Source organism: Podarcis muralis, chromosome 8 (genome assembly GCF_964188315.1).
Source record: "Podarcis muralis chromosome 8, rPodMur119.hap1.1, whole genome shotgun sequence".
Taxonomy (NCBI): Eukaryota; Metazoa; Chordata; class Lepidosauria; order Squamata; family Lacertidae; genus Podarcis; species Podarcis muralis.
Window position 1 is genome coordinate 88,395,015 of NC_135662.1, and position 22,842 is coordinate 88,417,856.

A 22,842-nucleotide genomic window follows, 5' to 3' on the forward strand; every position below is an offset into this window, starting at 1 on the left:
TAATTTAAAATACAAAATAGAAATCTAAAATGAAATGTTGTTGTTATTTAGTTGTTTAGTCATGTCCGACTCTTTGTGACCCCCTGGACCAGAGCACGCCAGGCACTCCTGTCTTCCACTGCCTCCCGCAGTTTGGTCAAACTCATGCTGGTAGCTTCGAGAACACTATCCAACCATCTCATCCTCTGTCGTCCCCTTCTCCTTGTGCCCTCCATCTTTCCCAACATCAGGGTCTTTTCCAGGGAGTCTTCTCTTCTCATGAGGTGGCCAAAGTCTTGGAGCCTCAGCTTCAGGATCTGTCCTTCCAGTGAGCACTCAGGGCTGATTTCCTTCAGAATGGAGAGGTTTGATCTTCTTGCAGTCCATGGGACTCTCAAGAGTCTCAAAAGCATCAATTCTTCGGCGATCAGCCTTCTTTATGGTCCAGCTCTCATTTCCATACATCACTACTGGGAAAACCATGGCTTTAACTATATGGACCTTTGTTGGCAAGGTGATGTCTCTGCTTTTTAAGATGCTGTCTAGGTTTGTCATTGCTTTTCTCCCAAGAAGCAGGCTTCTTTTAATTTCGTGACTGCTGTCACCATCTGCAGTGATCATGGAGCCCAAGAAAGTATAATAATAATAATAATTAATAATTAATAATTAATAATAATAATTTATTATTTATAACCCGCCCATTCTGGATTAATTGCAGTTTCCGGGTCACCTTCAAAGGTAGCCCCACGTAGAGCACGTTGCAGTAGTCCAAGCGGGAGATAACTAGAGCATGCACCACTCTGGCAAGACAGTCCGCGGGCAGGTAGGGTCTTAGCCTGCGTACCAGGTGGAGCTGGTAGACAGCTGCCCTGGACACAGAGTTAACCTGCGCCTCCATGGACAGCTGTGAGTCTAAAATGACTCCCAGGCTGCGCACCTGGTCCTTCAGGGGCACAGTTACCCCATTCAGGACCAGGGAATCCCCCACACCCGCCCGCCCCCTATCCCCCCAAAACAGTACTTCTGTCTTGTCAGGATTCAACCTCAATCTGTTAGCCACCATCCATCCTCCAACCGCCTCCAGGCACTCACACAGGACCTTCACCGCCTTCACTGGTTCTGATTTAAAGGAGAGGTAGAGCTGCGTGTCATCTGAATACTGATGAACACCCAGCCCAAACCCCCTGATGATCTCTCCCAGCGGCTTCATATAAATATTAAAAGCATGGGGAAGAGGACGGGAACCTGAGGCACCCCACAAATGAGAGCCCAGGGGTCTGAACACTCATCCCCCCCCCCCACTTTCTGGACACGGCCCAGGAGAAAGGAGCGGAACCACCGTATAACAGTGCCCCCAGCTCTCACCTTTGTCCCTAGGCCGCCGGAGATCATCAACCAGCGCGACCAAGGCAGTTTCAGTCCCATGGTGAGGCCTGAATCCCGATTGGAAGGGATCCAAATGGTCCGCATCCTCCAGGCGTGCTTGGAGTTGTTTAGCAACCACTCGCTCAATCACCTTGCCCATGGTAAATTTGAGACTGGGCGATCTCTTACTGCCTCCATTTCTTCCACTTCTATTTGCCAGGAGGTGATGAGACCAGTGGCCATGATCTTAGTCCCTCCCCCCCACAAAAAAAACCTAAGATAAAAAAATGAAATGAAAGTAATATAAATAATAGAACCATAGAATCTTAGAGCTGGAAGGTGTCCAAGTGTCATCTAGTCCAGTCCCCCACAATGCAAGCATCTAGGCTAAAGCTTCCATGACAGACGGCCATCCAATCTCTTCTTCAAAACAAAACTCCAAGGAAGGAGAGTCCACCTCCTCTTGTGGGAAGCGTCACCTGCCAGACAAGGAAGGAGCCAGTCTGGCTTCTGCAGGGAGGGAGTTCCAAAATGAGGCACAGTAGAGGCCATGGTGGTTTTTTAAATGATATTTGGTTTATATACAACCTGAACCTAGGTGGAGGGATAGAAGATTTTTCACATCCTATGGGGGTCTGGCTTCCCCCTTCAGGGTAGCATTGCATTCAAAGGGCCGCAAAAAGCCACCCTCTGTGTCTCTTTGTTCCAGCTGGTCATCCCCAGTTCACTTGGACCTCTGCCCCGTCTACTCCTTTTCACTGCCAACCAACTCCAAGGACCTCCCCAAGCCTACGGCCTTCAAAGCTGAAGCCCTAAACCATGCATTTTCCTCTTTCCACTAGCACCCAGCAAGAAGGGGCACCACTCCCCTTTGTTCTCCAGTGGTTTCCTGAATGGCCACCCCTGGCTTTTGTCTCCTGCTAATGGCCCAGACCGGGACACGGGTGGCGCTGTGGGTAAAAGCCTCAGCGCCTAGGGCTTGCCGATCGAAAAGTCGGCGGTTCGAATCCCCGCGGCGGGGTGCGCTCCCGTTGTTCAGTCCCAGCGCCTGCCAACCTAGCAGTTCGAAAGCACTCCCGGGTGCAAGTAGATAAATAGGGACCGCTTACTAGCGGGAAGGTAAACGGCGTTTCCGTGTGCGGCTCTGGCTCCCCAGATGCAGCTTTGTCACGCTGGCCACGTGACCCAGAAGTGTCTCCGGACAGCGCTGGCCGCCGGCCTCTTGAGTGAGATGGGCGCACAACCCTAGAGTCTGTCAAGACTGGCCCGTACGGGCAGGGGTACCTTTACCTTTAATGGCCCAGACAGACAGCTCTGCTTAGCCACCGTGACTCTTTAGCATAACTCAGGGGTCGGCAACGTGCGGCCCATGGGCCGGATGCAGCCCACGAAGACGGTTTTACCAGCACACAAGCCGCCCCCGAACTGAGCCGCCCGTGCAGATACCGGAAATCGCATCTGCGCACATCCAGACACTGAAAATCGCTTCTGCGCAGGCACGATTTTTGGCGTCTGGGTATGTGCAGAAGTGATTTCTGGCGCCGCGGACATGTGCAGATGCGATTTCTGACGTCATGCTGCACCAGTCCGGCCCACGGACGATCTCCATGGGAGTGATCCGGCCCATGGCCTGTAAACCTTGCCGACCCCTGGCATAACTAAATCCAGGGGGTTTCCCTGTCTGGCCAAGTTTAATCAAACCTTGATTAATTCTAACTTTTACTAAATCCAGGAGCTGTGGGGAGGAGCTGCCACCCAGGAACTTAGGGGAATGAGCCCCCCTCCAAAACTCGTAACAATATATATGTTAAGTAACTCTTAGGGGGATACCCCCCCAATGCCCAGTCTAGTGAGCATGCTTTGTTGCCATGGAACGAGGACTGACTGCTTGGGAAGGGAAAATGGAAGAGGAAATAGAATGAAGTGCCTGGAATCCTGAACAGAAGCACTTCACACTGCAACATTTTGTTGCAGGTGACACATGTATTCTTTAATCCTGTGATCTGTTAAACTAGAGGCTGATACTGGGTGTGCCTTCCTTTCAGAGATCAGGAAGCAGTTTGCAACAGGGATTGCTGTTTATCAATCCCGTTGTTAGACTAAAAAGAGGTGTTAAGGTTTCTGAACGTTTTCTTCTTTTTCCAGAAAATGCCGATGGTAAAGAGAGGAGACCATTTTTAAATCCACATAATAGACATTTCCTTTTGTTTATTACATTGCTGATGGTTTCTGTTTTCAACTTTTATTCTGCACCCCCCCCCATCCCATTTCCACAACTGGTAAAAACTAAGATAGGAGCCATTGGATGTAGCAGCTCCGCCTAGTATGTGCTGTTATTGTTTCAATAAAATGAAGACCATTTTACTCCTTTAGTCTATCATATAGTACAGTGGTACAATGGGTTAAGTACTTAATTCATTCCGGAGGTCTGTTCTTAACCCGAAACACCACTTTAGCTAATGGGGCCTCCCACTGCCGCTGCTGCACGATTTCTGTTCTCATCCTGAAGCAAAGTTCTTAACCTGAGGTACTATTTCTGGGTTAGCGGAGTCTGTAACCTGAAGTGTATGTAACCTGAAGAGTATGTAACCCGTCGTACCACTGTATGCTTTTATGTGCAAAGTTATACACAATGTTGTTTATGTTCTTAATGTCGCAAAGTAAGTTTGCATCTCATTTGCAGTTATTTGTTTCTTATGTTTCAGTCTCTCCCAATTTTTGGTGCCTTCAACATTTTTGAAAATCTTACATCTGTAGCCAAGGAAGAGAAAGGATTTTCCTGTGCTGGAAATCTTTTTCCTTCTAACCTCTCTTCACCACCATTAACCTTTTTGCTCCCAGGTCCCCATTCTTCACCTGTGTTGACACTGGGAGGAGATCTAGATTGTGCCTTGAATCTTTAATATTTTAATAAAAATAAAAATAGTTCCATGTTACAGCTTCATAGTTTATGTTTGATTTGATGCTTATTTGAATTTCTCTTTCTATAATAAACATGTCATAAACATATTCCATATAGTCGTTGCTAATAAACACTGGGATTACCAATGCTCTACTTTATGAAGGTTGATACAGAGTGAGCTCCACTTTTAAAAACCAGTCCCTTCTTCCATCTGTCTTCACAATAATTATCAGTTGTGAGTATTTTGGACATTGTTTCCATTTTTACAGAGGCAAATTCTGAGTACAGCCGTTTCTGAAGACGGTTGTCCCACTTTTCATTGCTGCCAAGGGATGACGGAGGCTTTGAGAGAAAGGTTTCAGACTTAAAATCCTAAAGTGGTGGCTTTGTTATAGTGCAATGCAAAGGAGGGGTTTTGGTGCTGTTCCTCTGGGGCGAGTGTAGGGTTGGGGAGAAAGCAATTATTGTCTCTTGCCCATGGGCCCATTGAAAAACCAACCTAGATTAGGTGACTTTAAAAGAGATTCAACACCATCCCCTGTGGATTAGACTATGTCTATCACCGTACCAGATTCCAAATGGAAAATTAATAGACTTGGCCCTGCCTGCAGGCTTACAATTGAGAAAACTCAACGCATGAGGGAGAAGGAAATGGGATAATGTGTCAAAAGTTAATTAGGAAAAACAGAGACTGCTGGCAGTGAAGGGGAGACTGATTCTTTACACCAGAGCTTTCCAAACTGTGTGACACGTTAGTGTGTTGGCGTGTCACACGAATGCTCCCCGCTCTCTTCCCAGGGCTGGAAAGGGGTACGTTTACCTCTGGTTTGCTAGTAAAACTGAATTACTGTGTCACGAAATGATGCACGTCTAAAAAGTTTGTCAACAACATGAAAAGTTTGGAAAGCTCTGGTCTAGACGGACCAAAGGTCTGACTTGATGTGGGGAGGCTTCTTATGTTCTCAGCTGGATATTCACAGTTTGAATTCTACACAGGAAAGGACAAAGGGACAATGAAGCTTATTTTGATGCTGGGGAATTGTTGTTATTTTTGTTACTATATATTTATTAAATTTGCTAGTCACCTTATCCTGCCCAGGGCAACCCAAAGCAACTTACAACCTACCGACCAATGAAACCAACAATAAATCCCACATAAATACATTAAACTAAGAGGACAGAGAAATACATTAGAAACACCCCACTCTCTTCAAAAAGGCCACATATAGTTAAAGGCCAAATGTCTGATTATAGGGGAAAGTTTTTGTAACGAAGGTGCCAGGCGAGCCTCCCTAGGGAGAGCATCCTACAAGTGAGGATCCACCCCAGAAAAGGCCTGTTCTCGTGTTGTCAACCTCCGAAACTCTCCTGGAGGGGGCACATGAAGAAGGACCTCAGAAGATGATCACAGGACGCGGGTTCATATGGGGAGAGATGGTCCTTGAGGTATTTTGGTTCTGAGCCATTTAAGGCTTTATAGGTCAAAACCAGCATTTGAATTGGGCCCAAAAATTAATTGGCAGCCAGTGCATAGTTCAGTTTAGGAAGCTCTAATGTAGTATTTCAGCACATAAAGAAAAAATGTGTGATAAAAATAGTATAAAATACTAAATATTAATGCAGCTCATTGAATAACCACTGCTACAGAGAAAGAACTTAGACTAAAGGTTATTGGTGACAGTGAATACCAAAAATGTACATTATCAGTATTTAGAATGTATGATGTAGGGAAGATTTAGGAAACTGAAAGAAATAAATTGTATGTTCCCTCTTTAAATTGAGCTCCATGCCAAGTGTCAAGGAAAATTTAAATTGATTACTGGTATGGTTGCAGAAGGAAACTGTATCTATTGTATTTTATGCTTATAAATTGATAAGCTGGTAGACTGTGGCTTTTTCAATGCCTCTTGCCAAAACACAGCCATGAATGCAGGTGGTCTGCTACATAGATATCTGAGGTTTACAAAGGACTGTATATCTGTGAGCTCTGTATCGGCAGTTTTTCAGGTTTTACCACTCTTCTTGGTCGCAGGATTTCTACCTTCATGTCAATGGAGTCATTCCTTTGAGCACTAATATGATAGAAGCATTGTGAACTTAATTTTGGAGCATTTTGTTACCATTAGCATTTACTTTCATAATAATTTACCAAACATGGCATATGACAGATATTTTTAAAAATTCTGGTGGGAGGTATTGGGGCAGAGGGCAAGAGGAAAGGGTGTATTCAGAGGTGGAGAATATTGCATTAGTTTTCTTGATTATAATGCTAGCACTTCTGTCCTGTTTTCTAATGATTCTTTCACACTGCAGTACCTGTTGTATTGTGAATTTGTGGCTTTTTAACCAATATACCGGCATGACATGCTGAATTTCATTCACACCCATGGCCATGGAGTGACACAACAATGAACAACCTTGGACAGTTTTCTATTCCCCCAGCCTTCTTCACGCACATGCTTCTGTTGCCCCCATGTCCCCCTCCCCCCGTGAAAACAGCAGGAAAGAACACTATGCTGACATACTGCCCAAAATTTCGTAACTTTGCCCCCCTTTATTTTTTGAGTTAAGGGGATCAAATAACACGGAAATAAGTGCTAAACACGCACTATATCCCATTAGTTTTACAGAAGTGGCTTTTACGTCATATGAAAGCTATAATATGATGCAGCAATTAAGGAATCCTCAGGGTAACTGAATAAACTGCAATGTGAATGCAGCCTAGGTTGGGTTTCAGAGCACATGTGTTAAAACTACAGTGGTACCTCGGGTACCACTTCAGGTTCAGGTTACATACGCTTCAGGTTACAGACTCCGCTAACCCAGAAATAGTGCTTCAGGTTAAGAACTTTGCTTCAGGATGAGAACAGAAATCGTGCTCCGGCGGCGCAGCAGCGGGAGGCCCCATTAGCTAAAGTGGTGCTTCAGGTTAAGAACAATTTCAGGTTAAGAACGGACCTCCGGAATGAATTGAGTACTTAACCTGAGGTACCACTGTAATTTCTCCTGTTTCTGTCTCTCACGTGAGATCTGACCATTCACAGGTCTCGTGAGGGGCTATCTGTTCACAGATCACTCCTTCCAGAAGCTAAAGAAGCTCTTACATTAGAGGGAAATCTCCTGACACCAACTACTGGTCTTGTCCAGGGCCTGTCATATATGGACTGTGTTGTACCTTCCTCTAAATTCTGGAGAAGAAGGGAATCCAGCTATCCCTGTTGTCCCTCCTGGTGATTACTTTTGTGGGGGAACACGGATAGATCCACAGGAGGCAGTGTGTTTGTGGGTCCCTGGATTGAACGGTGATCACTTTTATTTTGACTGTTTGAAGCTGATGGCCGTCTTAACAAGAATTATTTAAAAGCAGCTTGCATTCCCAGTGGAATGCATGTAGCCAGACAACTGATCACCCAGTTGCCAGCAGTCTGAGGAATAAGGTAGGATGAAAGCGGACGCGGCACAGCTGCAGCGGCCTAATGAGGATTGGTGGCGGCAGCGAGTGTTGAGGCATGAGTATGACACCCAGAGCTGTGCTACGTGTCAGAGGAGATGGAAGCAGCTCCAGTTGGATTTTATTATTCTATGTAAGTTACCTTGAAGCAGAGCCAGCCCAAGACAGTTTGGCACCTGAGGCTATCCACAAGATGCGCACATACACACTGCCAGGGAAGAAGGGATGAGTGAAGATGTATGTACATCAGAAACAAGGGTGGGAGGAGACCGGAAGCACCTTCTATTCACCATGAGGCTGCTGTAGAGGTGGCCTTGTGGAGACTGCCAGGAGGCAGCAGATCTGGCCTCCAAGGACTGTGTGGCAACTGTTGCTGCCACAGTGACAGCAGCAGGTGATGCATTTGGTGGGGGCTGAATCTGCTGTCCCTGCCGATCCTGTCACCTGAGGTGGTTGTCTCACCCTGTCCTGCCTTGAAGGTCCTTCTGGATTGAAAGGTGAAGAGAAACAACTAACAAAAAAAGGCAGATGATGGTGGCTGCTCTAATGGAGAGCTTCTGTGGTGTAGTGCGATGAAAGTGCCAGACTAGGACTGGAGAGACCTGAGTTCAAATCTTCAGTCAGCCATTAGCTCACTGAGTTACCTGGGGCCAGTCAGCGTAAGCAACCATAGCTCATGGAAAACATTGTGTTATACAGTTCCCTTTACTTTCTTTAACCTAGATATCCGCTTTGTTGTTGTTGTTTAGTCGTTTAGTCGTGTCCGACTCTTTGTGACCCCCTGGACCAGAGCACACCAGGCACTCCTGTCTTCCACTGCCTCCCGCAGTTTGGTCAAACTCATGCTGGTAGCTTTCAAGAACACTGTCCAACCATCTTGTCCTCTGCCGTCCCCTTCTCCTTGTGCCCTCCATCTTTCCCAACATCAGGGTCTTTTCCAGGGAGTCTTCTCTTCTCATGAGGTGGCCAAAGTCTTGGAGCCTCAGCTTCACGATCTGTCCTTCCAGTGAGCACTCAGGGCTCATTTCCTTCAGAATGGATCGGTTTGATCTTCTTGCAGTCAATGGGACTCTCAAGAGTCTCCTCCAGCACCATAATTCAAAAGCATCAATTCTTTGGCGATCAGCCTTCTTTATGGTCCAGCTCTCACTTCCATACATAACTACTGGGAAAACCAAAGCTTTTACTATACGGACCTTTGTTGGCCGCAGTCTAGATAGCCGCCAGACTGCAGCATTAAACCCCAATCTAACCATATTTGCTGCTGAAAACCTGTGTTTGTCAACTCTTAGATAAACCACTCAAGCCTGTTATTCTCTGTGTCTAGCAAGAGTCACTTTTGCTTAATTTGTTAATCGTTGTATTAAATCAGAAAATGATTTATCTAGATAGGGCATTTGAATATGTGCATGTTGTTTTAGTCCTACACAACTCCTCTACTCGGTTCATTGTTCTGGTTAGGTTTTAGGGAGAAGGTTTCTGACTTCAGCTGCCAGGCATAAGGGCATTTAACCAAACAGATCAGGCATATTTTCCATAGCTGCTACTGGTATTTAATTCAACGCTTCAAACTGTAACTCTTTATTAAGTGATTCTTGAGTTTTCCAGATAATTAATAGTCTCTTGTGTTGTCTAGTGCCTGGCTGGAATATTTTCTGGGACTCTTTTATAAGCAGCTCTGAGGTTCTCACACCATACATTTGCAGTGCTATTGTGTCACTTTAATAGTCACGGTTTCCTCCTAAGAATTCTGGGAAATGTAGTTTCTTATGGGCACTGAGAATTGTTAAGAGACTCCTATTCAGAGCTACAACTAATCCCTCCTCACAGGAAACTGGGGAAGTGTAGCTCTGTCAGGGGAATATGGGTCTCTCAATAGCTCTTGGCACCCTTAACAAACTACAGTTCCCAGGATTCTTTGGGGGAAGCCACTGTTAAAGTGATATAGCAATGCTTGGTGCAGATGTGGCCTTAATTGCTCCATAACTGCTTAAATGAAAAACCGTCCACTCAAAAGCTTTCATTATCAGTAAATAATACAGCTACTTTAAAAACAATGGTTTCCCCCCCCATAACACTGATTATCCTGTGGATGTTAGTACCTAATATATGCACTGGCGGAGGAACAGGAGAGCGGAGGGAGCGGACTGCCACCGGCACCACTATTCCAGTAGGTTGCCATCGCGGTGGCCCCCCCCAGACACACGTTGCCACCCACCTGCGCGCCGGGCGCCATGCCCCCACAGGCAGCGCATCACGCTCCCAGAACGCGTGCCACACCCCCCTGGGATGCACGCCACGCCCCCCAGGGGTACCAGCCACACCCCGCCTGCTCTCCGTCCCTGGTAGCGGAGCATGCAGCTTCACCACTGAATATATGGCCCACATATGATGGTGATAGTAAGTGGCAGCCCACTTGCCAAAATGGATTGTAAAGTTCTAAAATTATAGTTTTGTAATATTATTGAATAGTACGAAGTAACCAATAAATTAATCTTTTATTTCTTTGAGCATTATGCATTTCTGACCTTATTTCAATAATATAATTTATTTATTTATTGTAGACTCTCACAGAAGCTCAATTTCGCAAAGAAATAATTTATCATATTCAAAACAAAAAAAATTGTGGGGTAGTGTGTTGCTTTTAGGCTGAAATCTGACACACACACACACACACACACACTCTTACATGGGAGTACCTTCCATTAATTCTTATATATGTTAGCTATGTAATTATAAGGGGATGCGGGTGGTGCTGTGGGTTAAACCACAGAGCCTAGGGCTTGCCAATCAGAAGGTCATGCCAACCTAGCAGTTCGAAAGCACGTCAAAGTGCAAGTAGATAAATAGGTAACGCTCTGGCGGGAAGGTAAACGGCGTTTCCGTGTGCTGCTCTGGTTTCGCCAGAAGCAGCTTAGTCATGCTGGCCACATGACCCGGAAAAACTGTCTGCGGACAAACGTCGGCTCCCTTGGCCAGTAAAGCGAGATGAGCACCGCAACCCCAGAGTTGTCTGCGACTGGACTGGTCAGGGGTCCCTTTACCTTTACCTTTTTATGTAAATATAAGCTCGGAAAATAGTTCAATTGTAGTATGTGCATAATTCTTGTGTTTGCTTGTGGTTTTATTCATTATTATTAAAAAAACACTTTTACCACCTAATCCTAATTTCAGTGGGACAGTCTTAGATGAGGGTAAACATAAAATAACTCTTAAGAACTCAAAGTCTTGACATTTATTTATTTAATTGCATGCTGCTGTTTATTATTTTTGTTGTCTGACATAAATACCTTAGTTCTCTTATTCATTTGTTTTCCTTTAGGTGATTCTGATCCTTACCAAGTATTACCACAGTGATATGGGCAAAGTATTGGAGAGCTCTTTGTGGAGGTATGTTATTGTCTCATGCACTCAGTATGTGGTCAGATAGAGTCACATCTTGCTGTTTATTTCTTTTGTTGTCTTCAAAGAGCAGCTTGAAAAACTTGGAAAGACATTTAAAGGTTTGGAGCAATGGATACTCCTCTGATGTTACAATTTTAATAATAACTAGAGATTACAGGAGAGTATTTCTTTTTCAAGAGTGGAACCTATTTGTAAACTTCCAGAGCCTTAATTTTGTTCAGATCTCTTCTAGCCTTATTTTATCTTATTTATTTTAGTTGTGTAAATGGGCAAGTAAATTAGCTCAGGATGTGGTATGTGCAGTTTTGGGTGCGTTAGTTTGCTTTATAAGCATTTTTACAGCCTTTACATTTTACATGTACCGTTCTGCACATGTTTACTCAAAAGTAAACCATACTGAACTCAATACTTTTTAACAGTGTTAAACACTGCAACCTTAATGATGATTAACCTTTAAAACCTTGATCAAATACATATATGCACACGCACACCCCACCTAATGCTTCTAGCTGTTCTTAATGGATGTGATGAATTTCTTACTATATTCATGCACTTTTGTTAGTCTATATTTAAATCATCCACTGATTTTAATGGGGGGAAATCTGCAAGAGATGACGGCAAGTTACTTAAGATTCCATTTACTTCAGTGTGATTCATACTCAGCAGCAGAGCATGCCTTCATGGCGCCCGGAGGGGAGGCATTTGTTTGTGCACTGGGGGAAGTACACCATCTCAGTGCCCATTTATTTTATTTTGTTTTTCTTCTAACTCTTATTTATTGGTTTTTTACACAGAAAGAAAAAACTTTACAAATTTTAAGATGTACTGTAAATTACTTTATCCTTTGACTTCACATTCTCCCCTTCCATGGTTTCCATATTTACTCTTGAATGCTGCATATTTTGCATATACTATTCAATACATCAATTTTAACCTATTTATCTTAATAATTAATGCTGTTGCTTGCTCATATTTCAAGTCCTGCATGCGATTTCATCTTGCTATAAAAGGTAAAGGTAAAGGTACCCCTGCCCGTACGGGCCAGTCTTGACAGACTCTAGGGTTGTGCGCCCATCTCACTCAAGAGGCCGGGGGCCAGCGCTGTCCGGAGACACTTCCGGGTCATGTGGCCAGCGTGACATCGCTACTCTGGCGAGCCAGAGCCGCACACGGAAACGCCGTTTACCTTCCCGCTAGTAAGCGGTCCCTATTTATCTACTTGCACCCGGGGGTGCTTTCGAACTGCTAGGTTGGCAGGCGCTGGGACCGAACAACGGGAGCGCACCCCGCCACGGGGATTCGAACCGCCGACCTTTCGATCGGCAAGCCCTAGGTGCTGAGGCTTTTACCCACAGCGCCACCCGCTATAGTAGTTCTTTAAATACTCAATAAAAGGTATCTAGACCTCAAGGAGTTTTTCGTCTTGATCTTTCGTTTCGATCTTTAAATTTTGCTGTTAATTTGCCTGTTCCACATATTCTTCCTTTGTTGGAACTTCTTCTTTCCATCTTTGGGCATACAGTGTTCGTGCTGCTGCTGTGGTATACATAAATGAGTTAATCAACTCTTTTGGTACATCATTAACTATAATTCCTATAAGAAAAGCTTTGGGTTTCTTGGGAATCATCAACCTGAACATCTTTTTAATCTCATTCTATATAATTTCCCAATAGCCTTTAACTATTTTTACAAGTCTACCACATTTAAGTGGCCATTGACATTTATTTGTTTACTACTGCCTTTTTTCTAATTTTACACACCAGTCTGATGAAGGGGTGTGTGTGTAGAAGTAGAACAGTCCGATCCCAACCCTTGCTGTGCTCACCCTACCCAGGCTGGAAGGCTGGAGGGGAAAAGAGGGGCTTAGATGTGTCGTGTGGACACATCTAACCCCCCCACCCCAAAAACATGGCCCAGTATGCCCTTTGTCCCCTCCTATCACAGTTGGAGTACTTATGGCTCCACTGAGCCCTGGTGGCTTCCACAGTGGCAACAGATCTCTGCTCTGTCTGCAGATCTCCCTTTCCTCTCCGTCCCTCACCTGTGAGAGGGACAGCAGCAAACTCCTGTGGCTCTCTTCCCTTAAGGATTTTGATGGGATTGCTGTTATTGTGCTGCAAATTTATTTTGTGATCTCATGTTTTTGTGCGTGCTGTTAGCATGCTATCAGAGCATTCTGCTACTGTTATTGGGGAGTGTTGTTTTGTGTACAAGAGTGCCGACATGAATAAAATATTGTGGGGGCCCAGATAAATGCTGCCCTGCATAATCAATCACATAACACAGTGCACACACACCATTTGAGTGGGAATGCCCATCAACTTTGTGGGGGCCCGGCCCTCTCAAATATTTTATTGTGGTGGCCGAAGCCCCCACCGTCCCTAGGAGTTGGGTCCTATGTTTGTGTATATGTCTCAGTGTATTTTTAAAAAAATTATGTGTTTTTGTGTAGTAATACTGTGCATTTTTTCCTTGGGCTTAGGTTTTAAAATATGCTGTAAGTCGGTCAGAGACATTTGTGCAATAAGCAACTAATAAATAATAACAATAATCTTAATGTTTTAATATCCTGTCTGGCTGCTGCAGTTTAATTGTTTTGTGACCATGTGTTATTGGTTATAATTATAATGTTTCTATGTTGCTGCACATTTGTTTTGTGTATATGTTACTGCGTAATTTAGAATATGATTTGTAAGCTGATTTTATTGTAAGAAAGTTTTCCTAAAAGGCAAGATACAAATTCATGAAGCAGATCAAATAATGGACTTAGTCCAGAAACACTGGAGAAAATAAAAACATACTGTACTTCTTTTGGAACATGTGCTAAATGCTTATGCATCACTCACTGTCTCTGCTTTAGGCTTAACCCAGAACAGGTTAAATCAGACCTCCTAGTGCAGGTGAGCCGCCTCCTACCAACACTGCCTCTGATTTCCTGGGCTGAGCATCACTTGGTTGGCTCCCATCCAGTCTGTTATGGATTACTGATTATTGTGCATGAGCAACACAGAAGCAACAAGATTTGTGGCAAAATACAGCCTATGCTTCTGAAGGCATTTGCAGCATCTCTCTTAATTCTGTAATTTTATCAACATGGAAACACTGAGATTGTGGTTGTTTGTTTTTAAAACCCCTGTGATTAAATTTCATAGGTATTATCAAAATGCCAGGCATGATGAGAGGTTGTGGTAGAGGTTGGTGGAGTGTGTTGTGGGAGCCCATGAAGGGGTGCAAAGAGTCTTTCTGTGTGCTGTGGACAGAGGCCCAGTTCTACCACTGCAGGGTCCTCCTCCACAGAGGCCATGTCCAGTGTCAAGGGCATTTTGTACAAGCACTGCCACATATGCTACACACTTTTTTGGGGACATACAAGTAAATGAACGCCATCCACCTACATAGTAGAAAGTAAAGGAATTGTTGGTGGGGGGACTTAACCACCTGAACTGTGCTTCTTCTGACAGCTAGTCTACTTGCCCTTAGAATTCAGTGGGAGCCATAAACTCATATTAAGAAAATAATGCACACAGTTGGAGTGGAGTCCTTTGGACCCAGTGAATTTGGCTGGAATTTAGCCTCGTGCTAAGGAGCTAATTCTGTAATTTCTTCTAATGGGATGATCTCCCCTTCCCCACGTGTGCTGTTCTGGGGGTTCTCATTGTTGTGGAGGGTGGGGTGATTAAAATATCCCCTCACACCCAGTTTAATATTCCACCATTCTTCAGCAGAGTTTCTTTCTTTCAGCAAAGTAAGCGGCTCACGTTTATGTCAAGCAAAGCTTTAATAAAAAAGAAAATTGTAACACAATAACATACTATCTGAGGGAAACTAAAACAGCATCATAAGGCAGGAATGAGACAAGAATGAAGAATGATAGTTTGTCTCTCTTTAACTGAACTTAACTGAGCACACAAAAGGAGGGGCCAATTCCGGAGCAGAAACCAAAGCCACACCCACCAGATGCCAGACATTCTACTATTCAAATTAGGCCCCAGTGTTTTTCTAACACTCATGACCCTCCAGAGTAGATTTGGGGAGGCCTGGGGGTGGCATGAGGCAAGGAGAGAGAAAAGCCCCATTATGGGAGTCCTTGTGCTGGCTTTCACTAAAGGTACAAGGTAGTTGAAACCAGACCTTAATGTCGGAAAAGGGAGGCTGATTTGCTATTGCTTCAGGGTGTCTGTTATTAGGGCCCCAAGGGTCACATTACAGGAAGTTGTACAGGCATAAGACAACTGGATCCTTTTGTCTTTGTGTAGATGGCAATGACCTTTTCTGTGGCACTCCAGAGTTGTGCCTTGGCAGGGGCTTACACAAGAAAAAGATGTGGGGCGGGAACTGGGACAGGAAAAATATTGCAGGGGAGGATGTGGTTTTGCCACTCCAGCCCAGGGAAGGGAAGGTAAAGAGCTGCCCTAGTTACTTCCACCATGGCTGGTGAGGGCTGGCAGACCTGGCTTCTCTAGTGGTGCCTCCTGCCTCTTTCCCTTCCTTATTTTTCCTCCTTCCAGCTGCTCCCCTCTGCTCCCCCCATCCTGCCTGCAAGAGGGTTTTGTTCTTGAAGCTGCAGACTGGCTCTCCTTCTTTGATGAGTCGTCCTCCCAGCTGCCATCAGCTGCTCCTTGCCGCTTCATAATTGCAGTGCTGTGCAGCCGCCATGGGAGAAGCTCATTTTGTTTGCCAGCAAGGGTGCTGGCTTAAATACAACTTTCACCCTGTGTTCCTTGTTGCTGGGATGGAGCAGGCAGTGATATGTGACTGGAGCTGGCTGCGGTGTCCCTGAGATCAGGGCTCTCATTCTCCCCATCATCTTAAGTGAATGGATGCCATTCACCTTATTGGAGGGCAAGGGAATGAATGGCCACTGCCAGTGCTATTTTTTTCTAAAAAAATGTTTAGGGGTACTCTCATTTTGGCTGCTCCCCCTCCCTCTCATTTGGGCTGCTCCACCGCCACCTCGTCCCCCTTCCCCCTCCCTCCCCTGGACGGGGGACGAGGTGGCGGTGGTGCTGAGAAGGCCCCTGGTGGCGGCGGCTTGAGCGAGGAGGGGCCAGTGCTCGCTGGCTTACTCTAGCCCGGCAAGAGGAGGAGGAGCAGTGGTGGTACCATCATCTTCACCGCGGCTGCCCCAGACTCCCCTCTCCAGGCACCGATAGGGAGAATGATGGAGCTCCAATCTGCGCTGCTACTGTGGAGACAGCTGGCATGTCAATCCGTCTGTTGGTCGGTCGGTTGGGGCAACACAAAATGTTTAGGGGTATGCGTACCCCTGCGTCCTCCCAGAAAAAAAGCACTGGTCACTGCCAAAAATATATTTTGGGAACTTAGCTTTACAGCTGAAAGATAACATTTTAAGTGCACTTTAAGTGCATTATACAAATGTGACACTAGGTGGCGCAGGTGAGCTTATGGGAAATTCTATATATATATTTAAATGGGTTTTTTTTAAAGCATTTTCACAGCTTTTTTTATTTATGTGTAGATTCAGCCTTTGTGTAAATTAAAACCGACCATGAAGGTGGCAGGTTCAGGGGCAGTGGGCAGGTTCTGCTCCCACCCTCGTGGCACTCCTGTGGTTTTACTTTCTGTCTATGGCAGGAAGTTGCAGGCTGTGTGAGGCAGCAGCCTTGCCCTCTAGTTCTCCTGTGAGCGTGGGGGGGGGAGTGTATCTCTGCCTTCCTTGCTCCTTTCCACACCTCATGCACAAGAGCAATTCTGAGGCAGTGGATGCTGCTTCCGCTGCTGGAGAGAGGGGCCAGGCAAGAAGACTTGGACGCACCAGGGAGAGAATCATAGAATCATAGAGTTGGAAGAGACCACAAGGGCCATCGAGTCCAACCCCCTGCCAAGCAGGAAACACCATCAGAGCACTCCTGACATATGGTTGTCAAGCCTCTGCTTAAAGACTTCCAAAGACGGAGACTCCACCACACTCCTTGGCAGCAAATTCCACTGTCGAACAGCTCTTACTGTCAGGAAGTTCTTCCTAATGTTTAGGTGGAATCTTCTTTCTTGTAGTTTGGATCCATTGCTCCATGTCCGCTTCTCTGGAGCAGCAGAAAACAACCTTTCTCCCTCCTCTATATGACATCCTTTTATATATTTGAGAGTCTCTTCTTGCTTCCTCACCTCAGCCATGGCAACAGCCCTCCGACTGGGCTGCCCTCACTCCGTATTGTGGAGGGAGGCTGGTTGTGGGCAGCTTTGAGAAAGCAGCAGCGCATCTGGAGAACATGCTCCCTTCCTTGCCTGTCTACACATTGTTCTGCTCTCAGTGGTTGATTTGCCTAAGGAAGAAAAAAAGAAGCAACTTTTAACGCATAATGCCTTCTGCTGACCTGTAAGGGCATATAACAGGGTCCCGTAAGCAGATAGACTTTGTATTTGTGGGCAACTGCAGGTGGAGGGTACCCAACATTATTTATTACATTTCCCACTATACACAGAACCTAGGAGGCACTTTTTAAATCCCTTGTTCGTCCAGGAAAGCTCCCTCTCCCTGGTGGAGAGGGTTCTCTGGCTGCTCAGTGACGCTGAAATATACTCGGAGTCGAGAGTGGATTTCATGCTCCTTATTCAGCTCATAGTGGTGAGGAGGAATGGAAGTTCCCCCACTATATCTCCTTTATATACATTATTTACACAATGGGCTGCACATCATTGGCTAATTCCAGAATTCTCCTGTAGGCCAATCAGGTTGTGGATTCACTTCCACCTGGAGCTGGATTGGGTGGCTCCTGCGGACCAATCATACTGCTGCATTGTTCTAGGACCAATCAGACTGCTGCATTTTGGATCCTATTCAACTCAGTACATAACAGATGCTAATGCTCCAGTAACTTTTAATGTGGTCCTCTTTGCACTGGTGGCAGGTAAGATCAGGAAGAAGGACCTGGACAAAATTGCAGTAAACTGTGAGGGAGATTCAGAGCTCTAAATAGGAAAATACTGTATGCTGTGTGGAGTCCCCATTCTATGTGTGAATCTTCATTTTATGATTTTGATTATTCAGGCAGTGGCTCTGCTTTTCATATACAGTTATATAGATATTTCTTTTCCTGAAAGTGTTTGTATGGTATTGTTGTGACCTTTGGCTAGTGCAATAAAGCATATTTACTCTAACTAGAAAAAATTAAACAGGAAAACTTTTAACACACAAAGTTTTCTTTTTAATATATTTGGTGGTTGGGAGAATCTCCTGGCCCTACAATAATTATTGCTTTTTATTTTAGTAAAGTAGGGAGGACTTTAAAGGTTTGGGTTTCATTGCATCCTCCAAAATTCAAGGGTGCTTGGTTTGTACAAGAATTTCCATGGTAGTTTCTAAAGTGCCAACAGATTTAAAAAGAAAGTGTTCTCAGGCTCTCAGTAGATGGCAGAATTGATATCAGGCCTATTCAGGGAGGTGCCATGGTGATAAACTGGTGCTGGAAGCTGAGAGGAAACAAAATGCCAGTGTTCTGTTAAGCTTCTGCAGATTTAGCCAGCTGCAACTAAGTGCTGTGGTGACAAACAAATTAAGAATGCCACAGATTAAAAACAAAGCATTGTCTATGTAAGGACCAAGGCCTGGTTAAATTGCTAAGGATGGTGCTCACTCCATGCATGTGTTTGTGGTTTTTGAAAGCAACAGTAATCTAAAATTGTATTTTCCTAGCAAGGTGCCCACCAATGTGCATCAAAATATGGCCACAATGATAAATTATAGCTGAATGGGTAAACGAGTGGTCACCTCAGCGATCATTCCCTGTTGTTTTAACCACCTCCTGCCTTGGCCTTGTTTATTGGAAGGGACAAGGTTCTACTCCTCTGACCTAAAGGATCATGTTTGCTGTCTGGGGACCCAGATAAATGTCACTGAAGGCCCAGAGACAGTTGTGACGCAATGTGCCTTCCACCAACTGAGGCTGATGTGCCAGCTGCTGCTCCTCCTAAGCAGAGGTAGCTCAGCCACAGTGATCCACACCTGGGTATCTTCAGATTAATGACCACCAATGCTAGTCGCCAAAGAGCACCTTAAACCCAGGTTACGGTCGCCTCAAATGAATGTCTGTTTTCAGGGGGCTGGACTGGATGACCCTTGGTACCACCCAGCACTACAATTCTATCATTCTATGATCTCAACTACATCGCTTGACTGTAGCTTACACTTACAACAATTCACTTGTCCCGGTATGCAGGAATGAGAAACACACACAGTAGAAATGGAAATGGTATTACGATTCGCAGACAGACTATGCTGCTGTGGACAGAGTCATAGAATCATAGAATTGTAAAGTCCGAAGGGACCCCAAGTCATCTAGTCCAACCCTTTGCAATGCCGGAATCTCAGCTAAAGCATCCCTGACCGATGGCCATCCAAAATTTGCTTAAAAACCTCCAATGGAGAGTCCACCACCTCCTGAAGGAGACCATTCCACAGTCAAGCAGCTCTTACTGTACTGTCAGGAAGTTTTTTTCTGATGTTTAGTTGGAATCTCCTTTCTTGTAACTTGAAGCCATTTGTTCAAGTCCCAGGAGCAGGAGAAACCAAGCTTGTTCCCTCTTCCATGTGGCAGCCCTTGAGACATTTGAAGATTCATATAGAACCAGTTGTGCATGTTCTTTTGCACTGCCCCTTGTACCAGACAATTCAGTCTAGTTCATTAATCATTTGGTTGTTAGCAGGGAATGGCAGTTAGATGTATGCAAGGTGACCTTCCTAATGTTTACTCGGGATGGGGAGAAGATGGAGATAGTAGCCAGGTTGCTGCAACACACAGTGAGGATTTGTGAATGTTATACAACAGTATTTTAATTGTTAGATGCAGATTCTGCTAATTGGTTTTATTGTACTGAACCTTTCAGAATCTTGTCCATATGCCAAAAAAGGTTTGAGGCTGACTAAGATTGATTGATCGAAATAGTATTAACTATGGACTAAGGCAGAAGTTTCTAAACTATGGTCTGTGAGTTCCATTTGGGAGGCCTGTGGAAAAGCTGCAGCAGAGTGAAATTCATCTGTACTCAGCTCTGCACTTACTTTCCTTGATACGATGATGGAGGACAGAATTATTAAAAGGTTAGCAAGGCCTTAGACCAGGCCTCATGATTCTCATAATGCATTGGATGATGATGGGGAAAGTGTTTTATTTTTCACATCCCTGTACGAGATAGGATTTTCATCACTTGTCACCCTCAAATCCAAATACAGAAATGGGAGGACTGCTGAGCCCAACCCAAGGCTAAAGCTGACAAAGATTACACCTGACGTTTGCTCACAAAAACCTCTGAGCTGCATCACCAAGGAAGTGCCACCACACTTGATGAAATGCTTCCCACCGGTGCCATCTGGTGCCAGGTGTGGATTGGGGCACAGGGCCACATGTGCAAAGTTGGGAGGAGGGGCGCTGTTGGCAGGCAGTCCTGCACGCACTTAGCCAACCTGCCAGAAAAACTGTCTGCGGACAAATGTCGGCTCCTTCAGCCAGTAAAGCGAGATAAGTGCCGCAGAGTCGTTCGCAACTGGACTTAACTGTCAGGGGTCCTTTACCTTTTCCTTTTTTTGTTGGTTTTATGAGACTGGTTATCCAACACCATTGACCATGTGGGCTGAAGTAGGGCTGATAGGCATTGTAGTCCAAGCATCTAGAAAGGCTGGAGAAGGCTGTTCTGTATGATTAATAACTTTATATTTAACCATGCTTTCCTCCAATTTACAAGGATCAGAAGTTATGCTCATGGTCCTAGATCTTTCTTTTAAAATTGGTGGTATATGCACTACTTTGCAATCGTCTGGTATGGACAATTTAGGGACAGCTTACATATTTTTGTTTCAAGAACAGCAATTTCTCAGCTTACCCAGGGAGTCTCACTTGGCACCTGTCATTACGTCTTTTTAGCACCATGCAACAAGAGCTCTTAAAAGCCCAAGTGAATTGGTTTTATTCTTCCGCTACAATTTTATTTTTGCTTTTTCTAGTCTCCTGTTTTTATTGTTCGTATGTGTTTTTATTGCTTTTATCAGTTTTATCTGATTCATTAGTTGTCTTGGGAGTGATAATACTGAAAGGCAGTTTTCAAAACACCTGATAAATAATAAATAGCATTGACACCATCACCCCACAGGCTTCAATTTCCTGCAAGGAGCTGTAAAGTGTGAGTTCGAGGGAGTGGGGGGGATAAGGGCTGGGGAAGACCACTATCAGCTGCAGTACCAATTGGGACAGAATTAGTAACCTTTTCCGCCACAGCTCTGTGTATCAGCATTGTGGTGTGTAGTTGTTGCTGCATTTTGCCAGCCATCTATATATGAGAATATCTGTGAGTACATTAGAGCAAGGCTTTCATGCACATTTCTTTGACACAAATGTGGTTTTTGTTTGTTTGTATTTTAAATGCATTATGATATACAAAAAAGGGTGTACCATGGAAGGAAACTTTATTAAGATGTGCAGTATACCGTACATCCTTTAACAGCTGTATACATGAGATAAGGGCTGGGGTCCAGAGTTCCTGTGCTCATGTTCTGCATGGCCCCATTTACAGTAAATGCCCCCCCCCATGTCCAAATGGTATGTATGGAATGTGTACCCCTTTCTCTCTTGCCTCATTGCCATAGAAATATCACATTTCCTGGTTTTGGAATAGACAGATAAACACAGAGAATAAAGTGGTATTAATTGTGTGGAAAAGGATTGTGATATGTTTGATAGGATTATTTTCCATGATGATTTTAGTATATTGGAAGTGCCAGAGGAAATACGATACATGCTGGCTGGTTCTTTGCCTTTCCTATTTCTCTGCTTCAAGCTGGTAACTTGAAGCTTTTACAAATCAATTTTCATACTTGTGGAACAGCTTCCCGGTTGCCAGTTTCTCATCAAACATTTCTGTTGTTGGATGCTGACATATGTGGCCTGACCGTCCTATGAACTTTGTAAGAATTCAGTCATAATTATTCTGCTTCATTCAATGTCTACAGCAACAATTTGCCACAGTATAGTATGCTTGATGTCAGAACTGCTCACAGATTTTCATTTTCTATTCACCTTTTTATTATATTTTTTTTACAAAGCAAGTGCCATAAAGCAAGCACTGTCTCCTCCGTATTAGACATTTGAAACAGGGTTCTTGTTTAATAGCCAAGTGGGTAGCTTGCTCATTTGTGGCACCCCTGCTGTGGAACTCCCACCCAAGGAGGCTTTTGTTTTATTGTCTTTTAGGTGTCAAATGAAGAAGACATCTCATTCTCTTAGGCATTTTAATTGGTTTGATGTTGGATAGTATGGGGAAGCTGCTATATTTTAAAACACAAATTCTTTGCTTTTTTAATAGATATTTTAAATGTATATCATGCTAATTCTGTTGTTTGTTTATTGCCTCTAGATAATTTACTGCATTTTATTATTGTCCTACTGTAGATTACACTGTAAAGCAATTTTGCATCCTGGTGTAGAAATGCTCTTAAATAAACAAACAAGGAAGCAAATGTGAACTTCCAGAAGGGAGGTTTGTGCTCAGAGGCCATCACCATGTGGGGCACTCCAGGGGCACGTTGGGGGAGCACTTTGGACCCACCAGAACTGGAGCCCCCTCTTCCCCTGACACTCTCGGGCTGAAAAATGTATGCTTGCCTTGGAGCTGGTGCAGTTGTTTTCTCTCCCATTAGAGTCTATAAGGGGAGGGCTAACTGGTGGAGGGCGACACCTGGAAAATCCACCCCTGCCCCTGCCTTCCTAGCTGGTGTGAGTTGGCAGGGCCT

General features: G+C 44.6%; 1 protein-coding gene across 2 annotated transcripts in view; it reads left to right on the forward strand.

The window, feature by feature from the left end:
* SORCS2 (sortilin related VPS10 domain containing receptor 2) overlaps nt 1-22,842 on the forward strand; it is a 130,862-nt gene that overhangs the window by 4,559 nt on the left and 103,461 nt on the right. For both annotated transcript variants that reach the window (XM_077933535.1, XM_077933534.1), the window contains exon 2: nt 11,020-11,087. In XM_077933535.1, coding sequence (XP_077789661.1) covers nt 11,020-11,087 — 68 coding nt within the window. The remainder of the gene's footprint in view (nt 1-11,019; nt 11,088-22,842) is intronic.